Source organism: Cottoperca gobio, chromosome 8 (genome assembly GCF_900634415.1).
Source record: "Cottoperca gobio chromosome 8, fCotGob3.1, whole genome shotgun sequence".
NCBI classification, from domain to species: Eukaryota; Metazoa; Chordata; class Actinopteri; order Perciformes; family Bovichtidae; genus Cottoperca; species Cottoperca gobio.
In genome coordinates, this window is record NC_041362.1 from 7531349 (window position 1) to 7558824 (window position 27476).

Here is a 27476-nt window from a genome sequence, read left to right on the forward strand (position 1 = left end):
TCATCAACCCAGACGCCATAACAACAAAACAATGAGAACAATCACAGCAGACTGTTTTGCAGTGAACATGTGTAATTGATTATAGCCTTTGTTTCATTTCTTTCGTTGCTCTCTGTGTGGCAGCTAATTAATTTCCATCCTTGGCATCAATAACATTTATCAGCAAATGAGCAAATTAGTCCCTGCTTGACATCACTTATTAATATGGATCTCAATCTGGGAATAACAATATTATGAGATAAGTATTTGTTGAAATTTCTTGCAGTGTTGCCTCACAGCAGGACGAACCTCTGGTGGCTTTCCAGCTATTTCTTTGTTTGGGAAATGTGTGTTTTCTTGGGATTTTTTTAGTTTAATCACACTTTACAAAAACATGCAAACAGGTAACTGTTTTAGCACTGAGTGTTACATAAATAAATAAAAAAGGAAAGAAAGAAAGAGAAAACTGTTTTACGGGTGCAGTTCCATTGGTGATGCTTACGAACTGTCAGAATTTGAGAAACTTCCATCACATCATCTCATGTCTACCAAGACTAGTGTAATCGGGTGAAAATCTGTGTGTGTGTGTGTGTGTGTGTGTGTGTGTGTGTGTGTGTGTGTGTGTGTGTGTGTGTGTGTGTGTGTGTGTGTGTGTGTGTGTGTTTGATCTGTAGAAGGAAAGGGAGAAGGGCTCCAACCTGGTGTTTATGTTCCGCCTGCCCTTCTCTGCAGGGAAGGTGTTCAGTGTCAGCATGCTGGACACTCTCCTTTACCAGGTATCCCCAGACACCTACTCTTCACTCTGACTGGAAAACAAAATGTGGCAAAATGCCAAATATGATCAATTTCTGTTGACTTGTATACCGTGTGCTCCTGCTGCCAGTCATTTGTGAAGGACTACATGATCTCCATCACCAGGCTGCTGCTGGGTTTGGACTCCATGCCTGGCTCGGGTTTCCTTTGTGCTGTAAGTACCTGGACGCAAACGGCTTGAATTCACTCTGTTTGGACTGTGAAGTGGCTCTGAGGCTGATTTGATTGTGGGGTTTTGTTTTGTTTTCTAGATGAAAATGACAGAGGACGACCTGTGGATCCGCACCTACGGCAGGCTCTACCAGAAACTGTGCTCCTCCACTGGAGATATTCCCATCGGCATCTACCGGACAGAGGCACATAAGCTTCCAGTCTCTGAGGTCAGCTGCTGCTGTTACTAGTTTTGTGGCTACAGCAACACACTTAACTTAACAATCTTGAACACTGATGATTTTGGTCATCCTAAACCAGTAGCAGGGCTGAAAATATAATACAATTTCATGGATGATAAGATATTATACATCAAAAAAAGAAATCTCCCTCCTTTTTAAAGATTTCCTTGACTATTAAAAAAAAAGAAATATTTCTCTTTCCGTTACTACAGTGTCACTATTTATTTTATGTAAAGACTAATAATTCTGCATATTAGACATGATGCAGTGACCATTGACAGTTGACGGATTGTGTGTGTGGTTATGTGGTTATGTTTGTATGTCACAGTCCCAGGTATCCATCACAGTGGAGGACTACGAGGATACGAGAGAACCCAGAGAGCCCCTGTTGTCCCGGACCGGTGCTCACCGTAACTCCACCTCCTCGGAGCCCGTCTCCACCTCCTCCCACTCCTCAGACCACCCGCTGCTCAGGAGGAAAAGCATGCAGTGGGCCCGGCGGCTGAGCAGAAAGGGGGGTCGGGGCTCCAGTGGGGCCAAGGGGGGTCCGGGCAGCGCGGCTGAGAGGATCAACCAACAGAGACTGACCCTGTTCAGGCGCTCTGAGAGGCAGGAGCTCAACGCCCTGGTGAAGACGAGGATGAAACACTTGGGCCTTTCTCCCACTGGATTCAGTAAGTCTATCTACGGTTTGTGTGTGAAAGTGTTCTGCTCCTGATTCTTTTCTTTTCTTTTGTTGCATGGCAGCTATACTCTTCTGTACATGCTGATGAATGTTAAACCAGTGGTAACAACCTTTAAGCTTGTGACACCTTAAGTAGTTTAAATGTACTCCACCTCAACAATAAAATGCTACTTAATAAATCAGAATTAAAAATCTAATAATGTCATATATACATATAACTCAGAGGGGACCTTTTTTACATTATGCTATACTTTTATTTTACTGGGCTCTTCCTGTACTTTTAAGTCATTAGGATTTTGAATGCAGTACTTTTCCACCTCTGTTGTTGCTGTTGCTTGTGTCCATTTTTATCTAAATGTGTCTTCCCGTGTTGTGACACACAGTAACGAAGCCTGTACTCTTTGTGCACGAATGTTGCACAGCCTGCTGTTTATCCTGTGCCCATTTTATTTCCTGCACCACTCACCTCTTTTCTTCCTGTGTCAGATGGGATGACAGACCAAGGGAACAGACTGTCTTATATCCTCATCAACCCTTCTCCAGACACCAGACTGGAGCTACACGACGTTGTGTGAGTACACAACGCCGAATGTAATTGATCGCACTGTAAAAATGAACACGGCATGAAAACTATTACAGGATTGGATTTTTTTTCTGTGCCCCATCTGCAGGTACCTGATCAGACCAGACCCCCTCTCTCTGGTACCCAATCAGGGTAACAGCAGGAAGTGCAGCGCCGGGATGTCGGAGAGCCACAGGTTCGATACGCAGGACAGCACCCATCTGTAAGGGACAAAAAAAAAGACATATAAACTGTCTGAACACTGCCAGAGAGAAGAGACACAACAACACACTCGAGAGAAAGAGTCAAGAAATGGTGATGGAAAGGGATGCAGCCAGATGGCACGTGGCCCTCGTATTTTCTCCACATTGAGTCTTGTCGAACTGATGGCTGCCGGTCTTGCATGGACCTTTTCTATAAATCTGGGAATGTTTCATTTATGCACCTTTCTATTTTCAAAGCGGAAAAGCTGCGGACACAGAAGTGCATTTAATGAAAAACTGTATGTATTTATATCTGTGTATGTGCATGTTATGTATGTACTGCATCATGTATGTGCAGTGTGTATGTGTGTGTACTGTATGTATGTATGTTCAATTGTGTGAATGAATGTGTATGTATGCTTATGGATCAAGAGCAAGACACTGCCAATTTGATCGGGACAGCTAAAGGAATCCTGCTGCCGAGTGAAAGTCAAGGGATCTGTTTTAGTGTCCTTCTGTGTCGTAGGTGTGTTTTGTCAGACTTAATGCTGTTTGACGTATTTGAAAGTGACACTACAACGCACACATCCCCTTTTATTTTTTGGTCTTCTTGAAGCCTTTTTGAAACTTTCTACCTGTCGCTTAAACAGTCAAATGCACACATTCGTTTTACATTCACCAGCAGCGGAGGAATCCAAAGAGCACCAGTCTCAATAATTGACATAAGTAGAAAGACGGCATTCATCACATTGCTCTCAAAAGTATGTTATTGTCTCCAGTGATGTAAGGTCTCTTTGAACAAAACTGTCCCTGAGTTAATTGTTCTCCTGTTGTTTCTCAAAGTCCCGCCCCCTCTGCTTCTGTCAGTCAGTGTGAGCCGTCCTGTCACCAGCTCGCTTTTTCTGACATGCATGTTTGAGATGCAGGGGATGGACACAATGACATTAACATATACCATAACATAATGACATCTAGTACAATAGCTCTGCAATAAATACTACCTTTGTGAAGCTTATAACGTAACGTTTTTGAGACGGTGTCAGAGGTGTTAAGCTCTGAGTTTTAAAGCCGATTTATGAGCTTTACAATTAAATAGTTGCCGTAGTTATTGCATTATAAATATCCACTTTAACAAGTAATTTGTTTGCTAATTAAGAATTCAAATCTATTTATCATTTGTTTTTCAGACCGGTGGAAAAAAACAATAAAACAAGTGAAAGATGTACCAGTAGAGTGAGATCATTCTGCTTCTTATCAGCCTTGTCTACCTTATTTCTTAGATTTTCAGTTGTTTTAGGAAACCTGAGATTTGAATCTGTTATATTAAAGTACATTACTTGCTAGAGTGGACGTTTGTGTCGTTTGTTTACCAAGAGTTTGCCAGCCTCTGTAAATCTTTTGTCAGAAATTCTGAATGTACAGCCGTGTGGTGGGAATGCTAACCTGCAAACCTGCCAACGCCACCCGTGTAGCTTTAGTGCCATTATAACAGATGAAAATATGTATATATTAAAGTCAGTCATTATAGCTTGCCATTGCTTTATTGCTGTTTTGGTGTCAATTTGTGCCACTTAAATCCCAATCTCTTTGGACGATTTCACTCATTAGATTCATAATTGTAGTCATAAGAACACTTACATTTAAAGTAGTCCCATTATTGTTATTTCTAAATGAATTACGTGATTGATCTGACACGGTATGTCTTTTGTGTGGTTTGTCAAACTCACATTTCTGAGCTGATGTTGCTGCTGCGTATGACTCAACCAAAATGTCTCATTTACTGTAATGTCCCCACACAACACTGCAACAAAAGATAAGAAAGGGTAAGCCTTTCCCCTGAGTCGCATTTTGGTTGTTGCAGCAGCACGAGGATGGAAATAACTGCAGATAGATTAAGTAAAAAATGTTTCAAGTGCTAAACATACGCTGTGGTCTCCACTGCTGACTTGTAGTCTGATGACAGTGGGCACAAGTGAGTGCCTGAAGCACTACATTTTGGATCTGGGGGGGGGGGGGGAGATCCGGTGGCTGAATGAACATCCAATCCGCCACAGCTCGTCCTCAGTGCTTGTCTGCTTCTCACAAAAAAATCCTTGTGGGTTAGGAAAGTACCGCTGGCCTTTAGTTCATCCGCCTTGTTGGCGAGTGACATGACATTCCCAATTACTATCAATGTGTTGCATCAGTTGTGTTATATCAATGACTTTAACAAATCATTGCCTAAAGTGACTCTTCATGTGTACTCTGTTGGGTAAAGTTTGTGAGGACATAATGGAGATTGTGTCTTCAGCTCACTGGACTTTTCCTTTATGTTCATCACCAGTCCTTTGCTCTGTGTTGCTTTGCACTATTGTTGTCTGAGCTTTGTAAAGCCAACATGAACTACACTCCTTCACTTAATCTAACTTGCTTCTTTGTTTTCTCTCCAATGTGTTATTGCCTGCTGAAAGTTAACTTTTTCATTTCTGGCAAGGCTAAATCCTTTCAGCATGTGAGGAGGTCACACTCATGCCTGACTTATAACAGTGACTCTTTTTGAGGGGGGGGGGGACTGCCTGCAGTATGGGATACGCCCACACCGCGTTATGAGAGTGTGGGTGTGGCCAGGCTAAAGACCAACATGTTAATTTTACATAGGCTGCAAGAGTTCAGACAGAGAATTGTGCAGGCTGAGTATCAGGCAATGGATTCTCAACTAGGCAGCGTTCTTATCACAGGAGCCAACAGGGGCCTGGGCTTGGAGATGGTGAAGCAAATGGTGGAGGGCCCCCATCCAGTGAGAAAGATGTTTGCCTGTTGTAGGGATCCAGATGGAGCCAGGGCTGAGGTGAGTCTCTTTCTCTGTGACTAATATATAGGTTTTAAAACAAAATAATAATCTTCAAACCGCAAAATTGAAGTGCGGCATAGATAAATGTGGTGGAAGAAGTATTCAGAATTTAGTGTTGCAATAGACAACTTGTTTAACGTGTCATTGTGAAGATAATGTTGATTTTAACAGTGGTACCCCTACACTACAGGAATAACCGGTGTTTGTAAACTAACGCGCATGCGCATAGCACTTGTCGGTAAAAGCTGACTCGCACAGATCGATGAAAGTTCACCGATGGACGCACACTCTTAAGAAAAAGTGTTCTCTGGGTGTTACACGTGTTTAAAGCGAGCATTACATAAATACTGGACAGATTTCTGGCAACAGAACATGTCTGCAACCAATTTGACTCAACAACACTGACTAAAGCAGTGTTTCCACTGTAGTTTTTTATTTTAATGTAAAAGAAATAAGGCCAAATATCCATTCTAGTGTTTTCTCATTCGCGAAGCAACGGTACAAAGTGTCAGTGGTTAGTTCATATGTCTGTAATATACTGCAGGAAAGTCGAGCGGCCTGTTATCTAAACAAGTGAAGTGAGAATGTTGTTGTCGGTATCCGACAGGTTACAAACAGGATCGGTAGTGAACAGCACGTTAACGTGGAAACGGATTCTGTGTTTGTGTGAGGAAATGTGTGACACGATATTCTGCTACCCCTCTCCCAACCACACAAGATTGCGCAATCTCGCATACAAGATATACTTAAAGTATCAAAAGTCAAAGTGTTTATTATGCTGAATTGTATATTTTATATATCTATATACTGGATTATAATCAGTGATGCTTTGAGGGTGGAGTCAACAATTATAATCCAATGCACTTTTTGTTTGATTCAGCGCATATCTCCTCACAGCTGTCCGTTCTGCGTGCGCAGGAAAGAAATCCAGGCTTCATACATACTCAATGTTTCAGCCAATCAGCAGCATGCTCGTGCACAGTGCAGGGGAAAGGCCATGGGTGGACAAAGAGAAAGGCAGTGGGAGTGTTTGGGTTTTGAGTTTCTCCAGAATTGCTCACTTTACCTTTTAATGTGTGCATCAATTTAATATTGCAGCTGGTAAAGGTGGCTCATTTGAATAGAGTTGTTATACTGCTGGGTAGTTTAACCTATAATAATCTATCATCATTTATTAGTTGATTTATATATTGTATTAATAATCTAAATCTGTAACCTGTAACTACAATTATCAAATAAATGTAGCAGAGTGAAAATGACATTTCCTTCTGTATCTCAGAGAAAGAACGGTACTTGAGTAAATGTACTTAGTTACGTTCCACAATTAGATAAAAGTGATTAACAGTGATCAACGGTGTGTGTGATTCTTTTCTGAATTACAACCTTGTCTTCTTTGTGTATTTACAGGCCTTGCAAATGCTGGCAAAGAAGCATCCTAACATCATCTCCGTCGTCCGTCTGGGTACAAACTCTCTCTTATTTTATATTCTGTTACACCCTCCGGCCTGCTCCCATGCCCCGGCACGCACTGGATTCGACTCTATGAATAGCCCAGGGCTCTGATATTTATCTGACTGTCTGCTATTGACCACTACTAATGCTCCACTTTCTTTCTCTCTCTGTCAGACGCCAGTGACCTTTGTAGCATAAAACAGTGCGCCCAGCAGGTGGGCTCTCTGGTGGGGACAGGGGGTCTCAACCTGCTGATTAACAACGCAGGCATCCTGTTCAAAGGCAACGTGCAGGAAACCAGTCCGGAAGACATGCTGAATACCTTCAACATCAATGTCATGGGCCCTATGAACATGCTTAAAGTAAGGGAGAGGAAGCAGAACATAGAATTTCAATGCAGTATTGATCGTTGTGGTAACACTTTGTATGACACCCATGTCTAAAGTGCATTATTAATATCAGTCAATATCACAAATGATTACAAATTTGCCTTCAGGGGGCTTTACAATCTATACAATCATACCTCTGTCCGTAGACCCTTACTTATGATGAATAATTATCTGTTTAAAGCTCTGTATAATAATAGTTATAAGCACCGATAAATATTCATGTTTTATAACAATAACACATTATAAAACATTTCATAATGGTGTAAAAGGTCAAGTATAAAAATACTTCAGAATTTTGTTTGCACGCATCATATTGTGTTATCATTTCCAAAGTTGTAATACAATATAATCTTTTTATAATGCTTTATCATCATATACTATACGCAGTATAATGGTGTTTTGTGACGTATGTTTATAATGCCTTATAGACATGGGCATGCAAACAAATGTGAGTGACCGACAAATATGAAGCATTATAATTGACCTTAAAAGTCATTCTAAAATACTGTGTTGTTTAAAAGCATTATGAATATTTATAAAATTGCTTATAACTAGCATTATACTGTGCCTTTAGCAGATAATAACGCTGTAATGGAGTTTTTCCATTACAGCGTTATTATCTGCTAAAGGCACAGTATAAATTGATTTACTGCTCTGTTTTTATTGCGTGAACATGTGATATCAAGACAACTTAGGTATTCATTGGGGAAGAAGCCGCTAAGAAGGGAGTGGGGCTGTGTTTCCTTCTGTCATGACTCCCTGTCCGGGCGCCAATTGTGAGACTTCCCTTCTCACACCCGGGAAAAACGACAGAAGGAGAGGAGGGATGGGGAAAAAACAAACAGTTTATTGAAAATTAAACTCAACCTTTACAGGCCGTCACGGGACAGCCACGGGCCAGCGTGTCTTAGCTTCTGACTGTTCGGTGTGATTAAGGCTAGATAGAAAGTGTTACCAAAGTTTCCTCTGTTTGACTTTCTCGCTGGTGGTCTTCATTAGGAGTTCCTGCCTCAACTACTTGCGGCAGCGAAGGCCAGTGGGATTCCAGGGATGTCCAGCAGGAAAGCAGCAGTCGTTAATATCTCCTCATTTCTGGCTTCAATGGGAAGTATAGGACAGACGTACGACTACATGCCCGCCGTCTCCTACCGCATCAGCAAGGTGAGTCACAACCTGCCGACACTGTGACCTGCTACTGAAAGGCTTCATCTCACAGTTGTTAAGTGGACATTGTCCGTTCCCTCCCTCCATCTCTTCTCTTCACAGGCCGGTTTGAACATGCTGACTATGTGTGCTGCAGAGGAGCTGAAGAAGGATCAGATCCTGTTTTCTCTGCTGCACCCTGGCTGGGTGCGCACAGACATGGGTGGAGAGGAGGTGATTCAGCAGTTTTCATGCAGGAAACAATAACAATGTAGAGGAAGCAGTCAGCTCTGAATGATAGTTTACTTTATTAATCGAGAATCTCGTTGTGCAATTTCCCCGTTACATATACACACACACACACACACACACACACATTTGAGTGGTAATGCATTTACAATTGTGTTCCTACTACAGTAGTTTTAGTAGAGTCAAGACAGACAAAAACTATGCAAATTAACCGGCTTTCATTGGTTTACAAATTCACGTCGCAGGATTTTGGTACTTAGAACTGATTTTTAAGTGTTTACGCACTAATGAGTCGGATATCTAACAAGCAGTCTGAACAAGTAATCCAATCAGCAGCATTAGAATATTGACCCTTGTATTAAATGTAGTTTCAAGCCTTTAAACTGTGACCCTGCCATGTATGGATGCATCACTTTAAATCATTTTTTATTTTACTGTTTACATTAAAAACATAGATTTGATCCACTTTCTACCCACTGGTCTGTGTGCAGAAACTTTAGATTCTTAACTAAGAGAATTGATCTCCTGTGCGAGCCTTCATGTTAACTGTGTGTTTCTGACCACCAGGGGGAGATTGATGCTCCGGAGAGTGTGCAGGGGATGCTTGATGTGATGGCCTCCCTGACCGAGAAGCAGAACGGAGCCTTGCTGGACTATAAGGGAAAGTCCATCCCCTGGTAGCTTCAAACCACTTCATAAACTGCAGTGGCTAAAAGAATCCAAGTGAAATAAACAAACATGTGTTCCATTTGCTTTGCTTGCATCAGGCTCACTTTACACATAAACACTTAAATGATCTGACACACACTTGGGTAATTTCTTAAATTAAAAGATATATACACACATGTCGTCTGTAAGGTTTTTCCAAATCACCATGTGGCACTGTTCCACACAGCCACCTTAGCGGGGCAGACCTTCAGCGGGTTGGGGTTATTCCCATTGATGTTGGCTCCAGGGCAGAAGAAGGGGTACATCTTCTCAGTGAAGAAGTCGGAGAAGGTGTAGATGGGCATCATGCTGATAGGGTTGGAGAAGGTCACCTCTCCGGAGTCGTAGTTCAGCTGCACCCTGACTCGGGTCAGCTCTCCCTGCAGATGAAGCGGGATGCTGGGCCTCGTCATGGCAGCGTACTCGCCCTCGTAGTGCGAGATCATCCAAAAGCCGCCCTCCGGACAGCCCGAAATGCGGCCTTTCCTGTCGACGGACTCCTTGACCACCCCGAGCATCCAGTCCGCCTTGTCTCCCACCTCCACCTCCCAGGCGTGGCGGCCAGAAGTGAAGCCTTGTGAGCCCAGCAGGAACACAAAGTGTCCAAAGCGCTCTGGGTTGTGCGGGAGCTTCTGGAGGCATCCACTGTTGGTGACGCAGGTTAGGTCTGTGGAGAGGGACAAGCAGGAGTAGGCAGTGTTGGGGTCCAGGGTGATGGGTGCTGAGAGGGAAACAGGAAAAGGGAATAAATTCCTCTCAGAATTTAAGGCACACTGCCTGGTTTGAATACGAAACATTTATTAAAAGCCTTCCCTGACGAGCCTACATGGCTAAAAGAAAAATGTGCCACCTTTTTATATGGTAGACTAATGGGTGTAGAATTAAGGAAATACATTCCTCAGTGCGTGCTATAATGGCAGATAAAGATGAGTTTACAGCTGCACAATCTGTTCTTCCTGCACCCAGCGCTGTCATTTGACATGGCAGTGCAAGTAGTTGGATGCGAGGAAGATGTACGCCAGGGGTGTCAAACATGCGGGATGACTTTTGCAAAAATGTGTTGTTTTGATCATAAAGTAAAATACTGTTCCAGATAGCCGTGACGAAATGTTTTGTGCCTTTGTAGATACACTGTGATCTGTAAGTGCTTACTGTACTGAACCAGCTCCGCCATCTTCTCCCACACATGGTACTTGAGGGAACAGACATGCTTGGCCACATCTATAAGAGCACCTGCCACCTGACACTCTGGGTCATTCTGTGGGATCTGTGCTCTGTGAGAAGAAAAATCACACACACACACGCACACGCACACGCACACGCACACACACACACACCAATACTCAACAACTCGAGAGCTGAATCTGATATACAGAACAGACGCAGAAGATAATAAAACTTACCTTTTCTTTGTGTTGGTGTAATTCTAAAATGAGAGGAAACGAGAGCATTACAAACTGTCCGCGTGGTCGGATGAATTCAGAGAGAAAGATTTATAAACTTACCTTAAGGAAAAGCGCATCACTGGAAGCAATCTCATTCTCAATGGCAATGACGGCGTGAGAGAAGGTGAGGATGCCTCTGGTTATGCTGTCGGACTTCTTCTTCATCAGCTCTTTCTTCTGCTCGTCTTCCTGCTGCAGGGCAGCCAGCCGAGCCGTCTCTTCCTTCCGCAGAAACTCTCGCAGCTGCTCAAACTCCTCTTTGATCTGTTTCTCTGTAGCCTCAGTTTGGTTCTAGCACACGGAAATAAGGTGAATATACAATAATGTGACCGATACCGACTACTTATCTCATCTATGTCAGTGTATCTACATCTCTAAAAAGGAATAATTACCTTTATTTAGATTTTACTCTCCTGTCTACATCTTGAAAAGTAAGTGTCCTTCATATTTTGTACATTAAATCTTTTTCCTGGCAATAAAACATTTAAATAACATCATAAAAACCTATTACGACCCTGCAGTTTCCTCATTGCCTGTAGTTTGAACCTCTAAAGGCATCAGTATGATATACCTGTTGGATTTAATCTTATTTTCTTACTATTGTCACGACATCCCTCTAGAATATACTATAATAATATAAACAATCAGGATTCAAATTTATTTTCTTAAAGTGTCAAAATTCTTAAAGTTCTGACTGTTCTGTCCATAAAACATTTAAGACGCCATCAGGGGAACTTGCACCCTGAAAGCTGTCAACACCCTGGCTGACGTGTTTACACACTAACAGTGCGCTCCTCAACATCAGTCAGTCATGCTGGTGCTCTTGTTTTCCGTGCATCTGTCTATTGATACCTTTATGTGCACAGTTGTGTCATCACACTCCTGCTTGGCTTCATACAGGCGTCGCAGGTTTTTCTTCAGAGGAATCAGATCTTTCTTCAGCTCTGCCTGAAAGGGTGCGGGGACAGAAAGTGTCAAAAGTGTCACGACCACAAGCAAATAGTCAAATGTTTCTGACGGACCTGACTTTGCACAGAAGGGAGTTCAGGAATAACCGCTTTATTTAATGTCACTTCACTGGTGTGACATTTGAAAAAGGTAGATGACGATGCTTTAACCCATAACAAACTGCAGCTAAACAAGAACACATTACCTTGAGGTCCTGCGCTCCCTCTTCCAGGGGACACACTCTGTGCCCCTGGTGCTTCTTGGAGGTGTGACACACACAGCAGAGGGCTTCAAAGTCATCCAGACAGAAGAGCTTGAGAACTTCCCCATGTGCGATGCACTTCACCTCCACCATCCCTTCCAGCTCCCCTGCCCCGCCGGCACCATCCCCTGTGCCAGCCGCCCTTCGATCCTGCTCCTTCAGGAAGGTGTCGGCCACGTTCTTCAGTGCCAGGCTGACCGTGGGCTCCGTCAGGGAGCACTTCCTCCTGCAGACAGGACACTCGCGTCTGGCCTTCTTCTTGTTCCAGAACTGCTGCAGACACTGTCGGCAGAAGCTGTGGCTGCACTTGAGTACCACGGGGTCCTTGAAGATGTCACAGCAGACAGGACAGGATAGCTCCTCTTCCAGCATGGAGCCCGAGCGGGAGGAAACAGCCCGCGGTCGAAGGGCTGAAGCCACCTTGGGACTCTGGAAAAAGGAAAGTTTTCCAGGCTGAGAGGAAGCACGCGGGCGCAACGCCATGGCTGGTTCCTGTTAGCAGATTGGGTTAGGAAGAAGTGTTCCTCTCTGCAGCGAGTCCACAGCGTAATCTGGAGTCAACTTTATGAGCAACCAGGGTTATAGATCAACAGGGACTTGAATAACAGGTTTCTTTCACTTGTAGTAAATAAACAACATGTCACCACCAATCACCTGCGAGCAACAGGGCTGTGGAAAGACATGCGTTTCTCATTCTAAAGGAACAAACAAAGAAAGTGCTCTATTTTACCAGGAAAACGCTAAATAGCTGTATAAACTTTCTTCCAATATTTATAATCTACTGCAAAAGGTATTTAGTGTTGAACTGGGACTAAGGCCTAGAGGTGACCCCGCTGAGCTTGACCAGCACTATCAAGTTTACTAAGATGTATCTTATTACATTACCTCTGATGGCCTGATGACACGCAAAGTGAGTTCTAGTTAGATGTCATATATATTTCAGGAGGACAAACACATCAAGGGGAGGTTTCTGTGACTGTTGGAAAACACTCTCTCTCACACACTCACACACACACACACACACACACACACACACACACACACACACAGCAGTGTTGTATAATCTGATCTATACAAACATCTTTTACAAACCAAACTAGTGTGATGTCGGATTGTAATCCCAGTTTTATGCAGAGCACTGTGTCGTGTTTAGGAAAGACCAAACTGCCATGTCGATGTTATTATTGCATTATAATTGAACATTGACAACAGTGTAATACAAAGCCATCAACATAATGTGTTCTTCTCAGTGTTACAGTGTTCTAGCATCAGTTTCATAACATTTAGATATTCATTAACTCTGAAGAAGGAAACAAATCTACAAAAAAAACAACCTTCATACGTTTTGATACTGAAAAGGTTAACACCAAAATGTTTTTTTAAGACGTGTTAAACTGAGTAGTTGTTGCAGCATTCCTGTTTTACATCTCTATGAACAACACTAGTCACTGCGACACATGGTGAAGTAGTTTGGTATCGCTCTGCTCCAATAACAGGATGCTGGATTTTTCCAGCACCAGATGCTTACTGCTAAAAAAACAAACTTGCATGAAATCAGAAGAAATGAAGGCATTTAGTTGTTCAAAGATGGACGCTTCACACCTAAATCAAAAATACATATTTTTCCTCTTACCTTTAGTGCTATTCAACAATCTAGAGTGTGTTGGTGCGAGTTGCCCAGTGTTTGAGTTATCGGCTGTAGCGATGTCAGCCTTCTCTCAAATTCCAACACTGGACAATCACACCAACACAAATCCAGATGGATAAATGGAACTACAGGTAAAAAGGAACAAATATTAGTTTCTGATTTTGGGATGAACTGTCCCTTTAACAGATTCCTCTTTACTTTTACACAACTGCCCCATCTCATGACTTTCTCCTCTTTAATACTGCCTTCTGTAATGCTTCAAAATAAAGTAATTGCACCACAAGATCAAATTCTTCATCTATTACACAAACCCTGTTTTAAAATAGACATCACATCACTTTATATAAAAACACTAGCTATAAAAAAAAAAAAAAAAAACAAGTCGCCACAACCCACAAACCTTCTCACCTTCAATAAAAAGGCCATAACACTGATTTTCTGAACACTGTCTAATACAATAAAGTAAGACTGGAATCCGCTGCACTTCATTACAGCAGAGAGCGTGTTAAAGGTGAACACCACTGGTCTTTTAGTCAGCGAGCTACACACGTTACTATGAACCTTTTGCGACTGCAAAAAAATAATAATAAAACCAGCAGAATTCATTATGAAGATAAAAAATATAACAGCACATGCTTGTAAAACTGATCCATAACAGTGACAGCGAGTGGTTCTGTAACAGGGAGGCCGATGCCTTGTACTGTGCAATAACTGCGCCGCTCACCAGGTGAGGTACAGTGCAATCTCTATTCACGTCTGTTGTTGGTGTTCAGCGCAGTGCAACACAGTGCAATGTGGAAAAATCACATTTCTTTTGCTATCAAAGATCTACTTTGTGTTAGCGGTAGTCTTTCATTTCTCCCGTATTAGAGACTTGTGCTGTACTTGTTCCACTGCCAGCAACTACAACAATGACATGCAGGGTCATGTGATGCGGTCAAAGGGAATGCTCATCAGCGTGCTTGTAGTTTCTGGAAAAAAGCCGGAAGACAAACAAAAGCACTTGGGAAGTCATTGCAGTCACCTTCTTCTCCCATTAACTGCCCTTTATCCTCTTTGTCTAGGCAGTCTCTCCCATACGGGTGCACTCTAAATTAAAAATAGTAGGAGTATACACTGGAATAAAAACAAACTCATGACGGTAGTGTTGCGTTTCCTAGTAGTGCTGCATGTTGTGGGTGTCACACACACACACACCCACACACACACACAGTTCTGCTCCGTTAGCTTCTGAGGTTACACTCGCCCAACCTTTGCGTCGCCGATGGCACCCCAGACGTCGAAAACAAATTCGTCTGGGAATGCAAAGTCCCCGAGGGTTTCATCTAAAGCCTCGGCAAACTCATCAGGGTTCTTTTTGTCCTTTCCCAGCTCCACCATGGTGGCCGCTGAGGAGACGGAGAGAGGGCAGAGAACATTTAGTGAACACGACACAGCAAGCCGCACAAATGAATTCTGACACCTGTAGAGCCAACAAATGTACACTTACCCAGCTCGCTGTCTCTGATGCCCATGTAGCTCTCGAGCAGGTCATCCACCTTCTCAATGGCCTTTTCCTCAAACGCAGTGGGCTGGAGGGAAAACAATCACAACGCACGGACTCAGACAACGCAACAGGATTATGTTTTCTAAACGATACAGAGACCCGTTAGTCCACAGGTGTCGTAAAAACACTCACCAGCTCCTCCACAGTCGCAGGACCTTTAGATCGCAGCCGCAGAGTTCCTCTGCCGGTCCCCAGCTGAACCCCTGATGCTGACCTGGACCCTCCAGACCGCTGGCTGATCATATCTACACACAATGATAAATAAAAGAGATCTGTAAACACTTTGTACAGTCCTAAAAGTTCTCCAGCTTTTACAGTACTGAACATCATGCCACGTCACAAGTCCTTCTTTTTACACAAACTTAATGTCATTATTGCTCCCGCTGCACATTTCTGAATATTAGTGCCGCTGTGAATCAGTGAATAGTGTATTTGGACCGGTGTGATCCTTTTCAAATGGACCCAACGGGCATCTAAATGACTTAATAAGCCATACTGTGTTCTTTTATGTGCAGCGAGGGCACCTTTTTCATTAAGTCAGGCTTGTGTCTATTCATTTTATGCAATAAAATGTTATGCTATCAACTAAACCTGGAAACTGCTCTGAGAACAACAACAAGGTGTACAGAAAAGAAAGCATAGCCACCAAAACACATATTTAATAAGGGTAATAAAAGCAGTATATTCCGTTTGTTTACACCGAATGTACATTTTCAGATTAAGACATGTGGGAGATGCCGATATTATTTGGGATTTAGGAGCATTATTAGGACATGTGTACGCATTTGGAATATGCGTCTCAATCAAACAGTTCGCGTCACGCGGCCTATTGCCTGTTTACAGTCTGCAGCTCTACCAACTAGACTGGAGATGCATGCCCTAAAGATTAATTCTGCCTCTCAGGTGACTCCAAAGTTTCCTCCTCCCACACCTACCAAAGGCCTTGAGAGGCTCCACCAGCTTAATGGTGAACTCCTTCCCTTTGGGCAGCTCCTTCAGCATCTTGGCCACCTCATAGTGTCGACACCCAATCAGGCGATGGCCGTTGATCGACTCGATCATATCACCCACGTTGATGACCTGGATCTGGTGGATGACGCTCCCCTCGCGGATTCTCTGAAATTAGAAAATTCTAATAAATAATCCAATACTGTTCAGCACTCATTCCGTGCCACATTTCATATTCTGTGCAGAAATTAATATAATGTAGTCCAGGGTCATGCCTTCCCCTGTGAAAAAAGAAGATCAATTTTCTCGGCTATTTTCGACATTTCTCACCTTGATGAAAGCGTAGCCAGCTCCATTATCTGTGATCGTCAACCCGAGTGCATCCTCTCCTTTGTACACCTCTATTTCTTTTCGCTGTCCTTTAATGTGGGCAAAAATAAAGTCCTCTAGCCCAATCTGACCTCCCAACAGTTTATCCATGTCCACCTTGTGAGTGTTCAGTGTGCAAAACATAACCTGTGGAGGGACACAACAAACAGGTAAGATTAACCATCACGCTGTCTCTCTCCTTATTCTCACACCCATCAGTCAGCAGAAGGACTCACCTCAGCGGGCGGTATCCCAAAGGCCTCACCAATCTTGGCATAGAGCTCTCGCACATTACTGAAGCCCTCTATACGGCCTGTGGGGCTGCCGTGAGCGAGCTGAGTGTGGAAGATGAGGCGAGGTCGCATGCTGCTGTGTGGAGGAGGCAGACCTTCAGAGGCGGCACCTTCTCCCATCCCGACAACACCTCCATCTAGGCCATCCATACCTTGTACATTGAGACCTGCGCGGATAGGCTCCGCTTCCTCGTTCTCGACTAACGGGGACGCCTTCTTCCTTCTTCCCAAACCCAGAGGCATAGTAGTGCTACAGGGAGAGCAGAGGGAGGAGGCTGCTCTGGGGAGTTAGGCTACAAACAGCCAAGTCAGCTGCAGTTCTGTTGGATGTGTATGTCACGGTGTGGTCCTCCAGACCACCTTGAAAGCTGTCTCAACCAGGAGCTGAATGGATGTTCAAGTCCACACATCAGAGCAGCTCACATAGCTGGATCTGTCAAGTCCAGCAGCCTGCAGTGGGTCGTCTTCAGCTGTAAAACAGAGAATCAGAATGCAGTTTGTTCCCCAAGTTTTCACGTAAAAGGCATTTGCTTTGGTCTAATAGTGCAGAACATAAAATTAGAATATGAAATTAAAAATAAATAATATTACTAAATTCAAGGAACATAAATATAGAATAGAAGAAAATTTGAAAAAATAGTATTAAAATGTGTACAATATATCAATTGCAGTTTATAGAAGTGGTAGTTTTGTGCAGAAATGTGCGTTCATTGAAAGAGACACTTTTTCATACATTCACCAAAGCAGTGACATCTCAGTTGTTAGCGCTTTGAGATTGCTTTTAGCTTTCAAAGGCGCTTTATAAATACAATTTATCATTATTATTATTATTATTATTATTATTATTATTATTATTATTATTATTATTCAGTTATACCAACAATTTAAATTTAAACATGCTGTGTCATTGCATCTCAACAATATAGTACATAAAGATGGTTTTAATTAGCACTGGCTAATTAGCTCTTTTCTTTAACGTTATCTTGGACAGTAAACACATCACTTAGCTGTTAGCTGTGAGGCACATTTTCCACACATCGTTCACTTCTAGTAACACAAACACTGACAACTCTCAGGTAGCTAGCAACTTAGCATGTAGCTCTAACAAACGGAAGCTAGTACAAATCAGTGAATGTTAAATTAGTAAATTATAAGCGTGATTACTTCTGAAGTGGCTCGCACAGTTGACGTTGGTTAGCTAGCTTAACTCTGACCGTTACATGTGAACAGAAGGGAGTGAACATGGCAGGTCGGTCATTCTTACCGGAGCAGGAGTTTTTAGCCAACTGCCGTTAGCGCTTCCTGCTAGCTTAACCTGCTAACGGTGCTGATGTGAGTTGTCAAAAAATAACGTTACGCTTGAAGAACAACTCCAATATGTTTTGCTGCTCCGCTTCTGACAGGTGGACTCGGCCCGGGCAGGTTGTAAGGTAAGTCTCCGTGTGTCGGTATGCTGCTGTGAATTTTAGCTTTCTGCCAGCCCAGCACGGGTGGAACAATGCTGCGTTCAGGTTCCCTCGTAAACCCCCGTTCTCCAGCAGAGCGATTGTTCTAAAAATACGACTTGTCAATATTATGAAATAAGTACAGTATCAAAATACTCATGTATGCTATTATGTAATGAGGAAATAGAAACTACGCATAACTTGTGTTTCTTTTTATATCTTTATAGCAACACTTTCTAGTGTGATGTGTATGATTGGCTTAATTCAAAACAATTTTCTCACAATTTCTCACAAAATACATTTGGAGTCATAGTGGAAGATAATAAAACTGAATTTCTGTTGAATACTAATGACTAATGTAACTGTATTAAAACACAACCCGTTATTTGTTTTGTTTTTATGAAAGAACTAGCACTACTACTACTGCAAATCACTGAAGTATATGAAAAAGAAAACATCTGTATGCTGTACCAATAAGGATTTCAACTGCTTCAACAAAAGAATGGACATATGAGACATTAGTGTGCTGTGTTAGAGTATTTTTTTAATTAGGAGGCTTTAAGTTAGTCCAGGAGTAGTGTCATAATCACAAATACTGAAAATGTCAGCATGCAACTTGATAGTCGGATAGTTGGTGTTTTCCACAAGAGCGCCCTCTGGTGGGCTCAGTGCACAACTACACGGCTGTCTGTTCTATTTTAAGGTTGTAACCAGAAGTCTATCTATACTATTGTTTCTAACTTATTGTGTTGACATAGTTTCATATGGCACTTAATGAGTAACCAAAAAAAGATAAAAGATAATACTATGAATTGCTTTTTGACATGGTATTTCTCTTCTGTTACTTCTATTTAGCTTTAACAGTTGGGTGTAACTGCAATCACAAATGTCCTGCCCACCAGCTTTGAAGTTAGACACAATGTTGTCATATTTATAAATAGAAAAAAGACCCGGTGTAGTTAGGCACCGTGCCCACTAGAGGGCAGAGTTACATATTACTGTTTTAATCATTAACAGTAATGTAGCTTACATTTCAATTTGGAGTCATTTGTAAAGTAAGTGCTCTTTTTGTAGTTTTTGTATGAAAATATATAATTGAAGATGTTGAGTAAGTGTAAGTGGATAAAAAGGTGCAAGAGAAGTCTTATTCTTTTTTAAATGCATCACATTTTGCTAAAAGAACATATTGCATACAACACAGTTAGAGCCTAACTAACTTTGAATCTCACCTTTTAGCACAAGATTGCAAAATGTCCTCAATAACTAAAACATGTAGGCCATAATTGATTAGATATTTGCCAGTCTCTTTAATGTGGAAATGCAAATCACAGCATAGGAAGGATCTATTAAAAATGTCTATCTTTGCTTTATGATAAAAATCAGAAATATCTTGAATCCCAACCTGAGGCATCTCAAAACAACATAAACAGGAGGTAAAACAAGATGATGCTTACACCCGTTTCCCCTCAACACAAGGAAAACATTTGCAAAGGAAACAAAAGTAAATATCCTTCTTTTTTTTTAACAAAAAAAGTTACACATAACAGAGATTACACATCTCTACATTCATGTTAAACCACATGTAAGAAACTTAAAACTCCAGCAGGAGCAGTCAACACCAAAAATACTTAAGGTGAAAAAGAACCAACACTGATTTACTAACTTCCATCATCACTACAGTCAAAGGTGCACAGGGCTGAATATGACAGAGTTCAATATGTAGTTTTAACTACATATTTCCAGATGCTGTACATCTTGGAGTGAATAAGAGATATAGGACAAAATAATCAAACAAAAATATATTCTGCAGGCCTTTAAGTTGGGGGGGGGTTTAAACATATATTTTTACATCTCAGTCTCTGCGATACTTAGCCGGGAACAGACTGATGACAGACAGAGTAATAAGGAACTGAAATATCATACATACTGTAAGTTAAGCATCTTCAAACAAGTGCAGTAAATAGCTTTTGGTAGTTTGTCAGTCACACGCACGGTAACAGGATACACACATGCTCTCAACATACTCTGAGATACACACACACACACACACACGCGCACACACATTACATAGGGACAATTATTTGGCACAAAAAGTCTTCCCGCATATATTTTCTATAAGTATGGAGCTGGATAAACAAGTTGTTGTAAAAGTAAACAGTTCGCAGGTGTGCCATCTTAAACACCAGGGATTCACCAATCCAAGTGTTTTCTCTCCTAAAAGCAATTTTATATCTTAACTCAGAAATCTGACAATACAAAGTACTTCTCAGTGCTCTCCTAAATTTAAAATGTGGAACCCATAGGAATTATTCTTACGAAAAGTTACGCAACTGTAACTTAATATCCCTTGTTAATTATAACTGGAGACAGTCATTATGTTTAGGTTTGTTATTAGATTTTTCTTATCAGTTTCAGATTGTGGCCCTAAAAACTGGCAGGCCGACAGAGACTACGAGTGCAGATAAGTGAAACATAGAAAATATATTTAACGTTTATCGGTCACATCGGGCTGATACTGATCCGCTTCATAAAGTCAGTGTTGGTGCCGATACCAAGGATCAGATCCAACGGTTTCACCTCTCAGGATGTATTTAAGCCTCAACTTCATCTAAAAGCCAAACAAAAACCATGTCCTGTCGAGTGATGTCGTTAAAGCTACATTAAAGCATGCGTCACTGCACCTGAGGTATTGTTAATTAGCTGGCTGCGTGCTCCCTTAAAAAGCACTCCCAAAAACTGCTACTGTGAAAACAAGTCCTCAGTTACTTTGTTACATTTCTAAGTGAACTTAAAAAAGCACTCTGGTTCTCCTTTCCTGAAACCAAACCATAATCTTATCACATTACATCTTGTATTATTTATCTATATACAAACTATTTACTTTTCCTCCTTCAATCTGACCAGGAGCGTTACCATCCACCGGTTTTTATGCGCATTTCGCGGAAACGCTAAGAATTACAAAAGAAAGTAATCTTGAAATACCGCGAAAGAAAGTTGCTATGCTTGGCTGAGCTGAAAGCGTTGGTGTGTGGATAAAAAGCTAAATGTGACAAAGTGACACACGTGTGACTTCAACGTCCACTGAAGCTTCTGCGCCGCTAACCCTAACCCTAACCCTAACCCTAACCCTAACCCTAACCCTGCGACGACAAACAGGCTCCTCATCGCTCTACGCAGACCTGATGTAACCTTCCTCACATTAATACAAACACAAACAGAAATGTATTATTTCCATCCAGTTTTCAAATTTTTTTTTTTTTTTAAACTGTTTAAGCTTTGAACGGCGCTCTTTTAAATACGTCATACTGTTGCACCCTCTTCTTCTGCACTGCTGTAATGGTTTTTCCGACTGGACAAATGGCGTCACCTGCTGCTCATCTCGATGAACCGATTTCTAATAATTGCATAACGGGAGTGGGTGGAACCAGCATTCATTCGGGTTTTCTTTTTGCTGATTTTCTCGAAATTCGGTTCAAATTTGAGATATATTTGGATGGAAACCTGACTGTTGATATTCAACCTCCACCGAACGCACACACAGAACATTAAGTAAGCTTTCAGTTTCCAAGTCTTAAGACACTCAATAAACGGACTAGATGCTGGGCAGGAAAAATAGATTTGGTGTTCAGACGGTAAAATTAAACTGAGCTGGAACCAAATCTGCCCTGAGCCTCAATTGTCCAGGCTGAAAAGCACAGGAGGGTGTGTTGCTGGAGATGTTAACGTTATAGATTTTTGAGGCAAACTTTTATCATTTCATGTCATGGTGGAAGGATCTGCTTGAGTGCATCGCGTGTGCTTTGGCCCAGCTTTTCAGGAAATTTCACCGTGAAGTCCAGGACCATGTCACCCCTCTTCTCGGGGCACTTGGACAGAGGGAGCCCTTCTCCAGCAATTCGCTTTTTCATGCCAGGTTTGACAACGTCTCTGGAGGACACAGTGATGGTCCGGCCGTCTAGTGTCGGGGCGTTGACTGTGCATCCACACAACGCCTGGAGAGAGAGAATGGATAATAATCAACATCAAAGCTAGGTTTGTTTGTGTGTATTAAAAGAAAGATGAACCTTTGAGTGATATTTACTAAGATCGGGGTTCACTTACTTCTCTGAGGGATATTTTTGCAGGATAGATAATATCTGAGCCCTCTCTTCTGAACACCGGGTGGGGTTTATCTTTAACTACAAACACCACGTCTGCAGGAATGTTGCTGGGAGTTTCATCTCCCTCCTTGGGAAAGGTGATTTTCGTCCCCTCCTTCCAGCCGCGCTTGATGTCGACTGTTAAAATCTTGTCTTCGTTACGCATGGTGCAGCCGTCCGGGTTCAGTCTTTTGCGGGAAATCTTCATCTTCTTAGTGCAGCCCGAGAAGACCTCCTCCAGGCTCACCTTCAACTCGTGCATCACGGGCGGGTCCTTCTTCTTCTCGTGCGCTCTGCGGGGGCCTCCTGGGTGGGATTTGAAGGACCTCTGAAACCCACTCATGCCACCCATTCTTCCCATGCCAAATGGCGTGAAGGGGTCGTTGATGTCCATGTCATCCTCCCCGTTTTGTGGGAAGAAGTGATCGAAAGGACTCCGGCCACCAAAGAACTCCGCAAACATTGCGTGAGGGTCTCCATGGAAGGTGTAGTTGTAGCTTTGACCGCTGTGTCCTCCACCTCCGCCACCAGCTGAACCCTTTAATCCTAAAGCAAACATCAGAGGGAAAAGATTTTGAGAAATTGCATGTTAGAAGTGTGTTTGTGGTCATCTACAGACGGTGTTTGCCCACAATTATATAACGTAAGAGATTGTTAACAATTAAAAATGTAGTTTGTTAAAAAATGAATATCAGATGGCATTATGTTATCAGACTTTTAAACTCTTTAAAAATATTAATCTGCTTAAATAAATTCAGTATCGGTCAGGCTCTCGTAGGGAAGCATCTGCACAAAAGGTATTGTCATAATTACTAAAGCTTTCGCAAATAAACCAATTAAATTGTACTTGAAGTTGACAGTTTCTCATTAACATAGTGCTGATTTTAAGGAAGAACTTAACAAATGCTTTTAATAACTCGTATATGTTTAACTTTTACGAATACATTATTACTCCCCACACAAATTCAATGTATATATTGATGATTAAAACGTGTATTAGTTGCAAGACTAGTAAAGATCATGCTTTTAGTAATGCAATCTTATGTATTTAGTCATTGTGTTTAGCTTGTTAACGCCTAAAAGTCACATCTCTGTCTCTATCCATAACAATGTGTACGGTTCACAGCCTAAAGGCACAAATCAGTGCAATTTGAAGCAGGTTTAACCAGAAGTATCATTCTAGTGACAGACTGACGGGACGGGCAAGAACTCGTTGTTTCTAGCAGGTTCTCCAGCTACATCTATTGTACACACAAACATACGCACACACACAATGTCTGATTACTGGTGTAGAAAGATGCCAGAAACAGCAATGAAAGATTAGGAGGACGCATTTATGCATCAAATGCATAGTTTGCAGAAGATTAAAACATCACAAGTTGTATGAAAAAGTAGTGGCACAAACTGCAACACCACATGCAGGCTGTGTAGAGAGAGAGGAGTTCAGTTACCTTCTTCTCCAAAGCGATCATAAATGTCCCTTTTCTTGGCATCACTGAGGACATCATAGGCTTCAGCTATCTCCTTGAATTTATCTTCTGCTCCGGGAGACTTGTTTTTGTCGGGATGAAAGCGCAGGGCCTGTTTTCTGTAAGCCTTTTTTATCTCATCTTCGGAGGCACCTTTGGCTATTCCTAGCACTTTATAGTAATCTTTACTCATGTCAATAACCGGTCACTTCTTCTTCCACTTCATAAAAACATTGTCAGACCAGACGATTTAGTTTCTGTTCAGGTCCAACAACATATCCAGCGGTCCCGTGTGGGGGCCAGGTTAACGGGCTCCACCGCCGCCGCAGCTGTCACTGCTGCGGACAATAGCTGGCTAGCTAACTGTCAAGGTTAGCTTCCCTCACTTGTCACAGTCCGTAGACAACTTCCTACACTTCGCTGGGACGAGGAGATAAAAAGTCACTGAACTTAAACCCCACAACATAAAATAAAACAACGTCTCCATATAAGAGTGTTGTCGCCGAGCAAAAAAGCGTGCGAGGAAACTTCTGGAAGAAGCTGATGCTGCTGATGATGTGTGTCATCACTACCGAGTCGAGAGCGTTCAACGCCAACAACTTCCGGTTTCGCTTAAACCACAGGAGACATCAAGAAGTTCCAGGTTGGTCTTTAAATTAAAAGTGATGAAACTAATACACTTAGCAGCAGCTCCTCATACTAAAACTTGTTTTGTTTGGGTATCTGGGATATATTAATTACTTTTTGCAACAGCCATCGGCCCTTTTTAGTAATATTTTGATTTGACTACGCATGCGCAGGATCTTTTCTTTTTTGTTGCTTTTGCTGTCCAGGGGCTTCAGCAGTGGAAACTGAGTAGACATATACTTACAATTTTGAGGTAGGTGCCTGTACTTTACTCAGTGATGGAAAAAGTACTCAAATATTTCACTTAAGTTGAAGTAGTGATTGTACAGTGTAGAAATACTCTTTTACAAGTAGAAGTCCTGAATTCAAAAGCTCACTTAAGTAAAAGTACAACAGTGTTAGCATCGACATATACTTAAAGTACCAAAAGTAAAAGTACTCATTATACAAAATGGAATTTCAGAATCATAATTGTTATATAACTGGATTATAATTTGTGTGGCATTAATATGTAAATCACTTTAAATCTCGGGCTAATTTGAATTACTTGATATACTGCTGGACAGCTTAACCTTCACGATTATTACTGGATTTATAGTTTGCATTATTAATCTGCAAAGCCATTTAAATAATCAAATAAATGTAGTGGAGCAAAAAGTAGCCTACAATATTTCGCTCTTAATTGTAGCATAAAATGGAAATACTCAAGTAAAGTATTTTACTTAGTTACTTCCAACCACTGATTTTTCTTCTTCTCCATTATATTTTGAGGTATAGCTTTCTTTAGTTACTTTGCAGATTCAGATTATTAATATAAATATAAATTAACCAATCATATATACTATATTATTATAGGTTAAGCTACCCAACAGTAGTTACAATATCCCTGCCTTTACCTGCTGCATCATTAAAGTGATGTACACATTGTTGCATAACACATTTATGATTCTGAAATAGGCCATTCCGCAAAATGAGTACTGCTAATACTTTTGTATTATTACTTAAGTAATATTTTAAATAACTTTTCTTTGGAAGAGAATTGACACTGCAGTATTACTACTTTTACTTAAGTAAAATACGAGTACTCTGGCCACCATCACAATGTTTATGACACTTATATTCATCAGTATTAACATTATTTAACAAGTACACACAGTTGGCAGTTTATTAGGTACACCAGGCTAAAATTAAATTCAAATAAAACAGCTCTGAAATAAATCCTACCTTAATGAAGGTTAAAACGTTATTGAGTCTCCCCTGGACAAAACATTACAAACACCTCTTGAAACTGTGTATGTTTATAACTCATCACAAGTAATTTGACCCTCGTTCCCACTGACACTGGCAGAAATATAGACGCAAGACAACAAAGCTAAAAAAAAACCATTAACATACAGCTATTAAGTGTGCATGAAAATATATACAACAACCATACGGTATGTATTCTCTCATGCAATAGTTAATATGTATACAGAGGTAGTTCATTTGAATCTATTCTGTGCTTTATGGAAATACAGAACATAGTAAGTAGCTTAGTAAAAGGATTGCATGTACGTGCCAATGTCATGTGTATAAATAATTTGTTGCTGCAGTGAAGTGGTTTAGTGTTGCAGGGTTATTGCACAGGAGTGGACTGAGACCTCAGGTAGCTAAATTAAATTTGTGTGTTGGTTTGTGGAAAGAAACTAACCCCTACTACTGGTTGTAAAGTGCTCTGTAGCGCCCACCAGAGGGGGCAAATTTAATGAAGATACAGTATGTCCAGAGTGAGAGGGGTCTGCAATAATTTACCCAGCCTGTTTTCTGACTCAGGATATGTACACGTCATGGAAGGGGGGGGCGCAGGTTGGTAATATATTCTCTTTAATCACAACTACAGACTCCCAATAAACTTGCTGTAACGGTGTCCACCAGCTGCAGTTCAACTAGAGCTCTAGAGTTACATGATAAAATCAAAATAAATCTCAAAGCAAATTAAGATATTTATAATCTGAAGATAATACCTTTACAAACATTCTTTCAAAAATTCTTAAATCGCATTTATCTCATCTTTAATGTCAAATCTCCAATAGGAATAAGAGGGTATTTTGAAGAGTGTGAATGTGACAAAGTATCTACGAGAGAGTAAAAATGACTGACACTCAGAGGATAAGTGATCCCGTGGAGTCTCATGTCACAGCATTCCTCTGACGTCAGTCTAAGTATTGCCACCTTTAAAGAAGAAGTATGTCTACTTCAGCACTTGAGATCATTTTCCAACACATTGCTGTCTTTCTGATCATCAGAGTAAAACAAGGATTAGGTTTAGCGCGGAAATTTTTCCGACACAACACTCAAAAAACGATCTTAGAATGCAAACAGTGATACGTTTGCTTGCTGCTGACTTGCGCTGCTCCTGATGGTTATTAATAGACAACAGAATATAGATATGCAGTTGGCTATGTGCTACGAAACACATCTTTGATCTTCTCCCAATCAACATTTGCTTGGCCCTCCTCCCACCACAAACCTCCTTGAAGTATTTTAGAAGCGGTGTTGTTCATTTAGCACACACAAACCTTGAACCACACAGGGCCCTGAAATAAACCTGTCTGTCTTTGTCATGGAGGTCAGAAAGATGAAAAAAAATACTACCCACACAGGTGGTCTGGGGGAAGGGGGGAAGTGTTGGCATGTGGAGGTCTTTCATCCCATGGATCAGGCTTTTAATGGGCCGTCACTGTGCAACCAAGCGAGGAGCAGAGCAGACAGGAGATGTGTCTTATAGGTCTAATGAGAGCACATTGGCATCTGTCACTGGGTAGGGTTGTACGTGGCTGTCCAAGGTTACCAAGCTGGTGCAGAGCAACTCAGGCAACTTATATTTAGCCTTGCAAATGGCGCTCTATGGATTATGTCTTAGGGCTCTCCAGTTTCGTCTTCAGTGCGTTTT

General features: G+C 41.6%; 5 protein-coding genes across 8 annotated transcripts in view; 2 read left to right on the top strand and 3 right to left on the bottom strand.

Moving 5' to 3' along the window:
* Positions 1-4159, top strand: part of kcnt2b (potassium sodium-activated channel subfamily T member 2b) — a 32898-nt gene extending 28739 nt beyond the window's left edge. For 2 of the 3 annotated variants that reach the window (XM_029436856.1, XM_029436858.1), the window contains 6 exons: positions 654-755; positions 863-946; positions 1044-1172; positions 1513-1858; positions 2356-2440; positions 2541-4159. In XM_029436856.1, the coding sequence (XP_029292716.1) occupies positions 654-755; positions 863-946; positions 1044-1172; positions 1513-1858; positions 2356-2440; positions 2541-2658 (864 nt within the window). In that variant the 3' untranslated portion in view covers positions 2659-4159. The remainder of the gene's footprint in view (positions 1-653; positions 756-862; positions 947-1043; positions 1173-1512; positions 1859-2355; positions 2441-2540) is intronic. The other variant, XM_029436857.1, reaches the window with a different exon arrangement.
* A 1158-nt stretch (positions 4160-5317) lies between these two features.
* Positions 5318-9540, top strand: LOC115011700 (C-factor-like). The gene is made up of 6 exons (XM_029436905.1): positions 5318-5461; positions 6872-6926; positions 7091-7278; positions 8305-8466; positions 8572-8682; positions 9265-9540. The coding sequence occupies exons 1-6, from the start codon at positions 5318-5320 to the stop codon at positions 9376-9378; spliced, it is 774 nt and encodes a 257-aa protein (XP_029292765.1). The 3' UTR covers positions 9379-9540.
* Positions 8133-13050, bottom strand: LOC115011679 (tripartite motif-containing protein 35-like). The gene is made up of 7 exons (XM_029436877.1): positions 12004-13050; positions 11703-11798; positions 10911-11141; positions 10809-10831; positions 10558-10679; positions 9542-10126; positions 8133-9406 (listed from the first exon to the last, which is right to left on the bottom strand). Exons 1-6 carry the CDS (start codon positions 12541-12543, stop codon positions 9567-9569), a joined length of 1572 nt encoding a protein of 523 aa, XP_029292737.1. The 5' UTR covers positions 12544-13050; the 3' UTR covers positions 8133-9406; positions 9542-9566.
* A 175-nt stretch (positions 13051-13225) lies between these two features.
* gipc1 (GIPC PDZ domain containing family, member 1) lies at positions 13226-18384 on the bottom strand. 2 transcript variants are annotated; one of them, XM_029436900.1, is made up of 7 exons: positions 18129-18384; positions 16808-17334; positions 16533-16718; positions 16190-16370; positions 15387-15499; positions 15198-15279; positions 13226-15096 (listed from the first exon to the last, which is right to left on the bottom strand). In XM_029436900.1, exons 2-7 carry the CDS (start codon positions 17105-17107, stop codon positions 14945-14947), a joined length of 1014 nt encoding a protein of 337 aa, XP_029292760.1. In that variant the 5' UTR covers positions 17108-17334; positions 18129-18384; the 3' UTR covers positions 13226-14944. The 2 variants fall into 2 exon arrangements, with proteins under 2 accessions (XP_029292760.1, XP_029292761.1); XM_029436901.1 differs by lacking the exon at positions 18129-18384 and adding an exon at positions 18029-18092.
* Positions 18385-19448: 1064 nt separating this feature from the next.
* dnajb1a (DnaJ heat shock protein family (Hsp40) member B1a) lies at positions 19449-24479 on the bottom strand. The gene is made up of 3 exons (XM_029436899.1): positions 23900-24479; positions 22411-22994; positions 19449-22301 (listed from the first exon to the last, which is right to left on the bottom strand). The coding sequence occupies exons 1-3, from the start codon at positions 24108-24110 to the stop codon at positions 22071-22073; spliced, it is 1026 nt and encodes a 341-aa protein (XP_029292759.1). The 5' UTR covers positions 24111-24479; the 3' UTR covers positions 19449-22070.
* Positions 24480-27476: the final 2997 nt, after the last annotated feature.

What these genes read in the sequence shown, in the direction of transcription:
- LOC115011700 (XM_029436905.1), top strand. Translation starts at nt 5,318, where the DNA reads ATGGATTCTCAACTAGGCAGCGTTCTTATCACAGGAGCCAACAGGGGC. An exon ending in CATCTCCGTCGTCCGTCTGG is followed by an intron (nt 6,927 to 7,090) that starts GTACAAACTCTC and finishes TCTCTCTGTCAG; the next exon opens with ACGCCAGTGACCTTTGTAGC. An exon ending in CAGACATGGGTGGAGAGGAG is followed by an intron (nt 8,683 to 9,264) that starts GTGATTCAGCAG and finishes TCTGACCACCAG; the next exon opens with GGGGAGATTGATGCTCCGGA.
- LOC115011679 (XM_029436877.1), bottom strand. Translation starts at nt 12,543, where the DNA reads ATGGCGTTGCGCCCGCGTGCTTCCTCTCAGCCTGGAAAACTTTCCTTT. An exon ending in GTGATGCGCTTTTCCTTAAG is followed by an intron (nt 10,832 to 10,910) that starts GTAAGTTTATAA and finishes CTCTCATTTTAG; the next exon opens with AATTACACCAACACAAAGAA. An exon ending in GGCGGAGCTGGTTCAGTACA is followed by an intron (nt 10,127 to 10,557) that starts GTAAGCACTTAC and finishes TTTCCCTCTCAG; the next exon opens with CACCCATCACCCTGGACCCC.
- gipc1 (XM_029436900.1), bottom strand. Translation starts at nt 17,107, where the DNA reads ATGCCTCTGGGTTTGGGAAGAAGGAAGAAGGCGTCCCCGTTAGTCGAG. An exon ending in CTGGCTACGCTTTCATCAAG is followed by an intron (nt 16,371 to 16,532) that starts GTGAGAAATGTC and finishes TTCTAATTTCAG; the next exon opens with AGAATCCGCGAGGGGAGCGT. An exon ending in GGAGCCTCTCAAGGCCTTTG is followed by an intron (nt 15,500 to 16,189) that starts GTAGGTGTGGGA and finishes CATTGTGTGTAG; the next exon opens with ATATGATCAGCCAGCGGTCT.
- dnajb1a (XM_029436899.1), bottom strand. Translation starts at nt 24,110, where the DNA reads ATGAGTAAAGATTACTATAAAGTGCTAGGAATAGCCAAAGGTGCCTCC. An exon ending in TGATCGCTTTGGAGAAGAAG is followed by an intron (nt 22,995 to 23,899) that starts GTAACTGAACTC and finishes TGTTTGCTTTAG; the next exon opens with GATTAAAGGGTTCAGCTGGT. An exon ending in CAAAAATATCCCTCAGAGAA is followed by an intron (nt 22,302 to 22,410) that starts GTAAGTGAACCC and finishes CTCTCTCTCCAG; the next exon opens with GCGTTGTGTGGATGCACAGT.